At 40.2% G+C, this 12319-nt stretch overlaps 1 protein-coding gene and 1 long non-coding RNA gene across 4 annotated transcripts in view; one reads left to right on the plus strand and one right to left on the minus strand.

The window, feature by feature from the left end:
- LOC102235540 (A disintegrin and metalloproteinase with thrombospondin motifs 20) overlaps positions 1-12319 on the minus strand; it is a 95589-nt gene that overhangs the window by 8883 nt on the left and 74387 nt on the right. For all 3 annotated transcript variants that reach the window (XR_002753504.1, XM_005796405.2, XM_023342733.1), the window contains 3 exons: positions 4949-5116; positions 1230-1403; positions 626-796 (listed from right to left, as the gene is read on the minus strand). Coding sequence is in view for 2 of the 3 variants with exons in the window: in XM_005796405.2 (XP_005796462.1) it covers positions 626-796; positions 1230-1403; positions 4949-5116 (513 nt within the window). In the remaining variant the exon portion in view is untranslated. The remainder of the gene's footprint in view (positions 1-625; positions 797-1229; positions 1404-4948; positions 5117-12319) is intronic.
- Positions 6810-9743, plus strand: LOC111610135. The gene is made up of 3 exons (XR_002753508.1): positions 6810-7112; positions 7926-7980; positions 9024-9743. It is a non-coding gene; the product is annotated as an uncharacterized LOC111610135 (long non-coding RNA).

Genomic DNA, 12319 nt, shown 5'->3' on the forward strand with positions numbered 1-12319 from the left:
AGTCATCTCACTGTTTTGAGTGGACAAATACCAAAACTACAGCTGTACTAAGTAACTTTCAAAAACAATATGTTTTTAACATACTTGTTAATAACACTGTCACCGTGTCATGAAAGTTTTAGATGAGACAGATAATCTGTAAAGAAAAAAAAAATCAGAATCAGGAGGAAGGTCTTAGCGCTGCAAATCATTCTCGTGTACACGCTGCTACATGTGCTGATGGCGGAAAAACAACTTATTGTCACAGGAAAAGTGTTTCTCTGCTATCATCAGTGGCCATGCTAATTAGCCTTAGCATTCAAGACAGGATAGTAGGTGTGGGGAACTATCTGGAACGCATAGCACAGAGCAAGGCGGAGGCGTGAGCAGCACGTACACAATCATGATTAACAGCTAAAATCCCTCCTCCTCTAGTGTGTTTCTGTAGATGGCAGTGGGACCACAGGGAGGAGGCGGAGGAGCTCTGTATTTTTCACAGATTGTCTGTCTCATACTGTCACGCAGTAGTGACAGTTTTAACACAGATGTAAAAAATTAATTCAGCAAATCTCAATGTGCTAAATTTTGACAACAAGAACTGAAACTGCACAGGCTTTCGGATACCGTCGTCAGTTTTCATTCCCACCTGTGACCACTCCCCTGTTATCCACGTGTAGTGACAGGGCTCCTCTCTGCAGCGATGGAGAGATGGGGGCCTGGTGGACGGTCCACAGTGGTCATCGTGGGCAGGTGTGGGCCCCGGGCCGACACATCTCACCTTTCTGCTCTTCATCCCTTCCCCACACGTTGCGTTGCACTACAAGTCGAGACAGTGAAATACGCATTGTTTTATTGATTCTAAACACAAAATTGACTTTATTGAAAACTACACGTGAAAATGTCATCCAGGTTTGCCATCCAATGTGGCTGAGCTGCATAAGGCTATAAAAGAAAAAACATTTCAGTCCAAATCTGAGAGACCTGCAGCCTTTATTGCAACTAATGGTACCAGAAAGTATTTAATCATCAGGGTCTGAATACATGTTCTGACTTTTATTTGTTGGAAGAAAAAAGAAAGAAAGAAAAAAATCCTTCTTTTTCCACTTTACAATTCTTGTTAATTCTTATTGGTCTAATCCCTTAAAACCTTAATGGAAAATTGTCTCTTAATGTGCAAATCTGTCTGTACATTTATGAGACTGTGCAGATAATCAAAAGATCAATTGGATAAAAATAGAAACTCCACTTACCTGTTCCCATTCACCTGCCACCCAGGTGTAACGTGTGCACTCTGCTGTTTGGCACACTTGGACTGTTGGAGGACGTAGGTGAGGACTACAGAGGTCTTCTCTGACTTGTCCTGAACCTTTGAGCCTGCAATAAACATCTCGCTCCTGAACTCCAGATCCACAGGTGACGGAGCACTGTAATGAAACACAAACAGAAATTAAATGCATTCAGTTTTCAAAACAAGCTTCAATTGTGATTCTATGAACTGTTAACTAAAACATTAAATGAAAACCTCCAATCTCAAGTCAGTCAGATCAACTTGTTACTCGCATTAGCATGTTTTCTTTGCCTCCTTCTACGTGACGCATCATTTGCTTTCCCACCCGGACCTTAGTTAGGTTTGTCAATGTGGTTGGAAAACGGTTTACAACCTTCAAGTGCTGGTTGCTGAATTCAGGCTTGAATTAGCTAGCCTAAAAAGAGAACAACATATGGAGGCAAGGATGTGGAGATGTAATGACCGCATTGTGGGTGAGCCTCCAGATTGACCACTTCTGTTTCCTAAAATGCATTATAGATGTATAATGTGGCCAAACAGGGCTCAGTACTAAGGCAATTCTTTGTATTTATTATTTATTCTACTCAGAAAACTGGCAAAAATTCACATGCGACTGAACACATTCTCACATTTTGCCGCAGCTGTAAAAGCGGCGAAATGTGCTTTTAAAAAGTTCACCGAGTTGAACATTTCCATGAAACTTTGCTCAGTCTTCCCGCTGAATGCACTTATCTGCGATCAGACGAGCGTCTATCTCAACAATCTCTTTGATGTCGTTCGTCAAGCATACCTTCACACTGTGAGGAAGCATTCTGTGAAGCCTGAGTTGATCGAGCTGATTCCTTTGTAAGCTCATCAGATACGTACGGTCTGAAAATCTGAAAATTACACAGCTGGATCAAATTACCAGGGACTTTTAGATCCATTTGTGTTGATCCGTTTTATTCTGCAACTCTAAGTTATCATTGCAAAGTGTGTGGTGGGATGTGAAAGGTATTTTTTGGGGGGTACAAACATAAGAAGCCCTTTAAGAAATCTGACCTGAAAATCAAAAACGCCTTTTGGAAAAAAACCAAACATATAAAACCCGAAAACAGAACTGTCTGTTGAAAGGCCTCTATTCTTTGCTGACAGGTTAAGATAGGGAAAGCTGTTACTGTGTTCCTTTCAAAGGAGGGAAACACGAAACTGCATAGCATGCTGCCACTTAAATAAGAAAAGAACTGCGCAACATTTAAGGTCAGCTAACAGAAATGACAAATGATGTTATTTTGCTGCATAGTTGTACAGGGGCTTCTTAGTACAACAATGTATGTTTAGGTTAATTAATATCAGTCCTTAGCTGGAGCGTCAACAGTCTCTGATTTGGGATGCCGACATTTTCAAAGTTTATCTCAGTTTTTGTGTGGCAGCTAAGATTGGATAAATCTTGTAATTCAGTAGAGAGGCCTTGCAAAAGTATTACTTTCCCTTATACTTTTAAAATTTAGCCATGAACAAAGCCTTTAATGTATTTTACAGTATGAGATAGAGCAACAGAACATAGTTTATAGATGTGAAGAGGAATCTGTAGGAGACAGTTTTTATAAAGGAAAAGTTTCTATTACTACAGTATTCAGCCCCCTTAAATCTATTACCCCCAACTAAAATACAGCATTGACTTTGGAAATTCCCTCATTAGCAAATGCTTCTAATACATATTAATCAAAGAGGTTCATCGTGCCAAGGGATGGCAAAGCTATACAATTTTTTATAATCATTTTCAAAGACAACATAAGTGCCATCAGTGGTGGCACTCGTAGCACAATCTGCAAAATTATGCTCTTGTACGAAACTGCCCAGTTAAAGATTAGATCTTAATCCACCTGAAAATCTGTGGTTAGTGTTTGTATTTGATGTACACGGCTGCTCTCCATCCGGTCTGTCTGAGCTGTTTTACAAAGAAGAACCACTCGGTGGTAACGTCACAAACCATACAACTGGAGTTTCATCTGAGGACTTTTTTTTGTTTGTTTTTTTACACCTTTACAGTCAAACTGTTCCTTTAACTCCAAGTATAACAAATTATGTCTGCAAAATCGTAGGAAAGAAAAGAAAGAAATGCCAAATTAAATGGAAGGTCTTTTACAAGAATCAGAAAACATGCTTCGTGTGTGTCAGTTATGGGATCACATTGTTAAAATATTTTACAGTAAACATTTCACAAATAAAAGACGACCATCAAAATTTGTAATGTGTATCCCAGATTCTTTCTAAGCATTTTACTACATGCCCTCTGTCAGAATGACATAAAATGGTATGTAGCTATGGAATGAGTCCCACTGCATCCTGTGGTTTCAGAGTTGTCATATGCATGAATATTAAGATATAAAACATGTCTTTTGGGGCCAGATGAGGATTTTATGGTAACTGTTGGTATGTTGGGGGTAGTGGGGGGGCTGGCAGGCAGGGATGATTGCTTCCAGACATCAGCGGGAGCAAAAGTGAGAGGGGAGGAAGATATGCGTAAAGCCTGAGGAGGGGCAGGAGTTCTTGGGAAGGAGACAGAGGTTAGGTTTATCCACGCCGATTTTCTATCTTGAAACGTTTCCTTTAGTCAAAGCATGTTCCAAAAAGAAATGTAAAAAACAAAAATCTTTTTGGAAAATTTCATTTTCTTATACAGTCAGCCTTTGCTCTCACAGAAGTGACACGTAATAATACAGAGACTCAAATAATTGATTCAGACTTCTGATCTTTTATGACATTTTGCCAAGCGCAAACTTCAGTGCATTGGGATTTTATGTGACAGTCCAACCCGACGCATAATTCAGAGGTGCAAGGAAAAAAGACGTGATTTTCAGACTTTTCACAAACAAAAATGTGGAAAGCGGTGAAGGCATCAATATTCAGTATTGTACACAATTCAGAATTGATGTTTACAGACACTTATTATGCGATGGGTTTGAACTTGAGGTTTTTGGGTTTATTTTAAGTATAAAGGGCATTACATTTAGTGTTTAGTTGTATAAAGGCTGTGGAGAAATATCCCACAAACTTGCAGTAAAAATAGCAAAAATTCCATTAAAACGTGAAACCATGTATAGTTTTTCTTCCAGCTGACTATAATGTTCTACATTGCGTTGGCCTATTACCAGAAAATCTTGTGAGAAAATGTGAAAAAACCTAGCTAGTGTAAACACTTGCCATCAGAACGTATACCATTCCTAACATCTTGTCTAAGCAGATTTGAGAGGTTACACTGGGCTGAGTCTGCCGCACCTGGACCTCCAAGTTGATCAGATTTTATTAAGACAGTGTGTATGACAGAATGCGATTATGCTGTGTGTTTTCCAACAAATCAGATTCAAAGAGGAGCCCGCCCCGCCTGAAGCCTGATTACAGAACGACTTCCAATGTTTTGCCAGACTGTTATAAACCTGAAATGAAAACCTCACATATGCCTTGTAAACAGTTTTACAAATCAAGCCGGGAGTGTTTGGGGTACGCTTGGCGAGGGGAGGAGGTAAAAAAAAGGACACATTACTCTTGAACAGAAATAAACTGAGCTGGGAAACTGATGCTCTCTGCGTGCTCCACATCTGCAGCCTCCAGGAGGGTTTCCGTTGTGTTTGTGGCTGCAGCACCGCGGCCGGACTGGATATTCAGCAGGTCGTGCAGCAGCAAGAAGAGCAAACATACCTCCCGCCACCTGTTGGCTTTCCAGGCGGGGCATCCTCGAGCTCGGCAGGCCGTCTGCGCGCGCGGCCGGGGCAGATGGCTGCAGTGCGCATCCTTTAATTGGGTTTGGTTCTGGAAAACACAGGCTATCTCCCGCTGCTTGGTGCCGCGGCCACAGCTCACTGAACACTGAGAAGAGAGGGGAAAAAAGCAACGCTTTTCATCAAAGCATGGCAATGATAACACCGCAAATTTAGAGGTTTAAATGTGTTTCCCTAGTATTTGGCACGACTGCTTTTTAAAATTATGACTTGGGTCAAAACTTGTTGGGTATCCTCCACTGCCCTTACGGTCTGTTTGTCCTGACTGAACTGGTGGAGTCGAGTCAGGTGAGTAAGCTGCTTTCTGAGATCAAAGCTTTCTGATGGCCCCTCGAAAACATCGACTTCAAGATTGAATTAGCTAGCCTAATTTTGTTGTCGTGGAGACCTAATTTGGTCATTGTTTTTCGTGTCCAAGCGTTTAACTTCCTGGCTGCCTTGTTAAGAAGTTGCTTTTATAGTTTGACATGTTGTTCTTTCCTTAGGAGGGAAAGTATTTTATGAAGTTCACCAGTGTTCCGGCCGCAAAACACCAAAACGTCATCCTGATGCCGCCCCCAAAACCAACAGCTGGGATTTTCTCAGGCTTGTAAGCTTCTCCTTATTGCCTCTACATAAAACAATGGTCATATTAGCAAAAAATTTCACCATTTTTTTCTTCATCAAATTACAGAAAATGTCTCCAAAAATAAAACTTTATCCATGAGTGCTTTTGTAAACAGTGACTTGGCTTCTTAAATTGTTTTTTTTTTGAGTAATGATCTCTTCCTCACAGAGTTGCCTTTCAGCCCAGGTTATGTACAAGACATGTTTCTTATAAGACTAGTTGGTTTTTGTTATTTCCTGTTTTGATTTCACACTTTGGCAAACATTGTTTTGTGGTTGTCTTTTTCTTGTTGACTTCTGTTTTTGTAGCATTTTTGACCTCATTTGTAATTTTCATTCAGCTGTTTGACCTGTAAGCAGAGGAGTTACTTAGAGAGTTGCTGCGAATGAGAGGAAAGGATTCACACACACTCTTTGAGACAATCATCTGGTAGTAATAAGCACCCCAAAAGGAGAAAACACAACGAATAAAAACCAGACACCCTGATGACAGCTCTGGAAAAAAAATATAAAATAAAATAAAAAATCTAAGACGGCTGACAAATTTTTTTCAAGAGATTTCGGTTCCCGTGTGGCCGTGCAGTAATTAGGGCGCCAATTTCTGCTCGATGAGTGAGCCTCCACCCTCCACCCTCCATCCCCACTTGTCTAGTCACCACAAAAAGGGAGAGCTGGAATAAAATACACAAGATGCATAATTTCCAGTCCAGATAAACAGCATAATGTTTCATTGTAACACTAATTACGACCTCAGAAGGATTGCGTAACGACGAGCAGCTGTTACAATGCGTGGTAAACGATGATGACCTCTCGGTATGAAACTTTGGTACTTCACTAATCTTGAAAAACGGATCGAGGTCAGAGTGCCCTTTCGAACAAAGCCACCTTCTGCCTTTTCTTGTCGGTGCGGGCGGCGGCAAACGCTGCACAAACATGCATCGTGCATGCTGTAATTACAGAGGCATTTTAAACACAGGGTCCTCTCAGCTGACATCAAAGCCTGGGTGACTGGCCCCTTAGCGCCGCAGATACCCGCTGCAAGTTTACTCATAAATGATAACAAAACTTCCTCGGCGGAGAAGAGACATGCTGGAGGTGGAGTGGATCGTCTGGGACTGAGAAGAGGTGGGGGTTGGGGGTGGTTGTGGGGGTATAGCCCCACCTCACTAGAGCAGAAAGCAGGAGGGAGAAAGAAAGAAAATCACAGCCATACATTCTGCGCTTCCCCCAGCTGAGCTGTATCTGCAGTCGAACGGTGGGGGAAAAAAACCCCAAAAGAAACAGCAACTTTATGGAGACGTGCTCCTCCCGCAAACCTGCCAGCCTCATCTGTCAGCCATTAGTTAATCAGGGCTGGTGACTGGAAAAACTGGAGAGAGAACGGGCGAGGCCCCTGGGACTGGAGGACAGCTTCAATCTCCGAGAGCGCAACGAGGGCAAGGACTCTGGAACCTGAAGATCCACAGCTGGCTCTACAGGTAGGTCAAGACAAGTTGTTGTGCTGCTACTTTTATTTAAGAATAATGTTCCCCTGAACTTTGTAAATATGGACTTTAGAATCCATATTTGTATCTTAAAATAATATTAGATCCCAGCACAATTCTCATAGAATATGAAGCCTGTAAAGAAATAATGCTATAGGTATGTTTTTTTTGTGTGTGTGGGCATGTGTGTGTGTGTTTATGTCGCATTCTTGCAATGTGTTGCTCCGACGAGGGTTGGAAAGATTTAGAAGATTTATCATGTTCAGTGAGACCAAGCGGAGGGCACAACACATAACTCAACAAGTCACACGGGAAATTAAACTCTCCCGAGGCAGACTTGCCCTCCCACGTCGTCACAGCCATTAATTTCTCATGATCAGGCGGGATAAGTCTTGTATAATCCAACGAGTCTCATCTGGGCATAATGTGGATTACTTTAAAGTGGAAGGACTCACCCACAATCGGAATCCAGCCAAGCAAAACAACTTGTGTGAAACAAGTTTTATCCCCCCCTCCCTTTTTTATTTTTGATTTTTTGGTCTTTTTTTTTCTTAAGCTAGAACAAATGTTCCAGTAAGAAAGTCAATGAGGCTTCATTTTAAAGCTCATAATTATTCTAGTTAACGGCTTGAAAGCAGTTTTACTCATGCAAATCTGGGGCCAATGGCATAATTGAGTGCTAAAAGATAGAAAAAAAGCCCTGAAAAGTTTTTGAAAACAGATGTTTGAAACCATTTAACATAAGAAATGTTACTTCAGATTTAGAGGTACTCAGACTTTTTGTGTGCTCTAAATGTCTTTGTCTAGAAATGGTAGCTGGAAAACCCCAAGTGAACCCCACCCACTGCATAACTCACAACAGGTAAGCCCAGCTGACAGATTCTATCTGACAAACATCTAGGCTGTACCTTCGTCTGCGCAGAACCTCACAGATATTCCAACAGATTGAGAAAAGAACGAGGACTATGTTGACCAAAATTTAAAAATGAAGTATTTTAAATGCACCACAGTAAGTTCTACCAAGTTACAATGGCAACGAAACAATGAGTTGTGAAAGTTATTATTGTGAAAAAAAAACTAAGCTAATGAGTTAGCTAGCTTCAGTAAGAGTGAGATGTTTCACATGAAATTAGAGGAAGTACAGAGAGATTTTTATTGGCTCTGTTTCAATCAATGTGCAGAGACATGCCTGAAATTCATTTAGTCTGCAAGAGAGTGAGCGAGAGCAAGACATCGATACATGACAGAACAGCTAAACAGAGAATAGCAGAGTAACCCCGTCCTCCCTTTTTGAGTTTTTAACCTATGCAGAATCAGGAAATGTTGGCAGCATTTTGGAAATCTCAAGAGTTAAACAAGCCTCTACATTACTAAGATAATACATAAGGAGACTGCTCTTTAAGAACTCGGCTAACAGCAGAGGTTTTTTTTTAAATGTAAAATCCACAATCAGTTTATGTTTGTTTTAAGATTAAAAGTAAACTCGGCTTTCTTATTATACTATTACACAAACCTGCCTGCAAGACAGGCTAAGGTCAAATTCCAGGCTCCAAGCTCTCAATACAAGAGGATGTTAATACCAAGCATATGGTAACTGTACACAGGCTCTTAAAGGGAACTCAGAGCAAGAGTAAACTTGCAAGTTCAGACTGCAGGAGGGGAAGTCTGGAGGTTTGCCCATGGCTCAATGTTGCCAAAGTTGTTGCATACAGTATCTTGTATGTGGAATGTTACAAGTCAACTAAGACACACTAGTTTGCGTACAAACGAGATAGCTGGGAACAGAATGTACTTTAACGTAGCGTCCGATCTTTTTAAGTGTGTTCTCAGATGCAGAGAATACAAATTCTGAACAAAAGAATTTGTTCAGAACTCTTCCTGCTGTTCGTGGTTTTGTTTTTACAGGAAGGTTTTGAAGGACCGGAGTCCAAACGACACATGCTGTCACTGGTGGTGGTGGGAGCAGAGGAATTTCAAGAGCCGTGGATCAGTTCTGTTCTGCAGAAAAACAACCCGGAGTAACATCATGCTATCTTTCACATAGTTGTGATGTGCAAAGTCGTTCTAATTGTGAATGCAGATGATGACATGAAATAATTACTTCCTGTTTCTTCTGTTTAGCAGACTGTTAACTGTAAGCACAGCAAACTTCAGACAGGTTGATGCTAAACAGCCTATTCTGGACTCGGTGCCTGTAAGTACAAATCTGCCAGATACAAATATACAGAACAACACATTTTTTCCTACTTTCTTTTCTGAAAAGAGGTAAGTAAAAGTAAAAGCAAAAGCCAGGTTTAGGAAATCGTATAAAAAGGTATAGTTCGAAAGTAATGCAGATTTGCATTAGTTTCCTATAGTTTAAAATGATTTCAATGAGATGCCCAAGAAATTTGCATGACTAGTATTTTCTCTGGTTGTACATGTATGCCTTTTACACTTTACTGTACAAAACACAAAGCAGCATAAAGATATTTATGATGTACAATAAGCATTTTAAAACCGCAATTTGTTTCAAATTGAAAAATGAACAAATAGGAGTTATTCATATGTTATACCAAAACATTGTTAAAATGTTAAATGGACAAAAAAAAAGCTATTATTTTTGGTAGCAGTAAAGGTATTTGTATTTTTTTTCAATAATAAAAAAAAGCTTGTTAAAAAAACAGTTTGTTTTAAATCTTGGTGTGAAAACTGTGATATATTTGGTATTTTTATTTAAAGATATCACCATTATCGTGAGAGAATCTTATACAGTGCATTCATATGCCTAGACATGTTTAACTTTTTGTAAACACACAACATGAAATATAGTTGCAAAAATATTGATTAACCGAGGAAATAACAAAATGTATGTATGTTGCATGTTGAAGCTAACAAAAAATCCACAGTGAAGACCAGGTATAAGATTTTCGAGTAAATCTCTAACAGTGTTCCCAAGTATTCCCCTCTTCCAGCTCAATGTTGCATAGCTGCATTTCTAATCTACATGGCAGCCAGCCATCTGCAGCTTTGAATGAGGAAGTCTGAAGAGCTCTAGCAAGAAAAGGATCTTGACCTTGAATTTCAAGTACAAATCTTAACAGTCATCAAAATCACATTGTTTCGTTTTGGGGGGTTTTTGTAATAATCCAACTCTTTACGCCTTTGTTTTCGCCTTAAAGCCAGCACTCATTATTCCACAATGTCTGCTTAATAATTGTTTTCTTTGTCCCTTTTTAGCCCCTGAGACATGAGAAAAAACACCACATAGGTCAGTGATTTGACAAAATAGTACCTAAATGTATTTTAGTCTATTAAAAGAATCTGAACACAATTAATGAGGCAATGTTTGACACACGTCCTTGAACCAGTGGTCTGATGATGTTGACGACATACAAGCAGAAACTGAGAGGTAGCTGACTGACATGGACAACACAGCACATAAAAGTCAAACAGTATGGTGCAAGTATAGTTAAACCTCTTATGGAAAACATGCTGACATCTATAGAAGATCTTACACGTCGTCAGTTTTAGGATTATTACATCCCTGTTTGCTGACAGGAAGTTCAACACTCAATCTATTGTTGTCTAACCCATTAGGAAGGATATCAGCTGCATCTCATTTTACTCCATCAGCTTGGTGTTGAAAGGCACAAAGAGCATGAGGCCCCATCAAAACCAAGCCTGTAGTCTTATATACGCGACACTGAGATGATCCAGTATTTGTAGATATAACAGCTTCAGCTTCATTACCTCCTAAACAAAGTTTAGTTGGAAACAAAGTTTAGGAGTGTGGTAATCAGAATACTTGCAGTCTGTGCCCTAATTCATCCCTAAGGTGTTCTGTCAGTCCAACTCACCCACTCCAGACTGCGTCACACCAGTGTGTGCAGTCCCGTTGAAACGGGAAGGGACCATCCCAAACTGTCCCCACATAACAGTGAGTATTAAATGGTCAAAAATATCTTTTATACTGCATCGTTAGAAGTTCTACTAGAATTTGGGTCAAGCCCAAATTCTTAAAATAAAAACAACCCCTCACCATAATAATTCTTCCATCATCGTTCACACTTGACAATGCAGTCGGGTGAGTACTGTTCTTCACCACATTCAGATTCATTCACTGGATTACCAGGCAGGCAGACTTCATTTGTCAGTCCAGAGAAAATGTCTATTGCTCTAGAGTCCAGTGGTTCCATGGTTCATATCACTTCATAGGGGCACTTGGCGTAAAAACCCAGTCCATGTGTTTAGAACCCACTATTCTTTAGATAATCTGATCAGCTCTTGGCTTCTGCACAATGTGCATGTTAGTCAGTGGTGTCTCTGCTTTGCTACTTTACTTAGCTTATCACTAAGTGGCTGTCAAATGTTTAGTTGTGTAGAACTTTTACAAATGGACTTATTGTCCATGTATCATCCTACCTAGCTCATTTTGATTCGTTGGGCCCTTGAGAATGACCCATTCTTACACAAATGTTTGGAAAAGCATTGAGATGCTAGATTGTACACATGCAGCAACAGAAGGGACTGGACAATCTTAATTGATTTAGAGGGGTGACTCAGTATTTTAGGCACAATTGTACAAGTATGATGCAGATATAAACAAACAATTGTATTTGGCTTAAAATTACATTCCAATAGGGTTGGAGCAAAGCAGATGCTTTCTGCCTGTGTCAAGGCAAGGCCATGCCCTCTGTCATTCAGTAGACCTGGGATACCCCAAACTAAATGCTCCCAGACCTTGGTACCCCGTCTCTTCTCCTTTCGTCTCACTGCATCTGCTCCTGATCAACCTCGAAAAAACATTTACTCTTCCGTACGATATAGGCTCCTCTCTTCGTCTCCTTAATTTCTCCTAGTAGTATGTTCAGGGGTTGACCGTTAACACATGGAGCTATTAATAAAATCTGCAGTGTCTCACACAGTGTTTTCAAAATCCTTTGCAAATAAAAAAATTAAAGAGTGGTAAGCCATCCCAAACCAATACTTTTTACAAATCATCTTTTGCTGAATTTACAGCTGCACAGTAACAGACAGATGTTTTGGGGGGAGGTTTAACCATAGTTTTTTGAAAGATAGCTCAAGCTCAGTCAGATCAGATGAAGAGCTTACTTTCCAAGTCTTGCTGGAGATTTTCCATTTTGATTTACATGTGGACTTTGACTGGGTCATTCCAGCTTATGTATTTGATCTAGATATCCAACCTCTCTTTGTTAAGA

This window comes from Xiphophorus maculatus, chromosome 2 (genome assembly GCF_002775205.1).
Source record: "Xiphophorus maculatus strain JP 163 A chromosome 2, X_maculatus-5.0-male, whole genome shotgun sequence".
Lineage (NCBI taxonomy): Eukaryota > Metazoa > Chordata > Actinopteri > Cyprinodontiformes > Poeciliidae > Xiphophorus > Xiphophorus maculatus.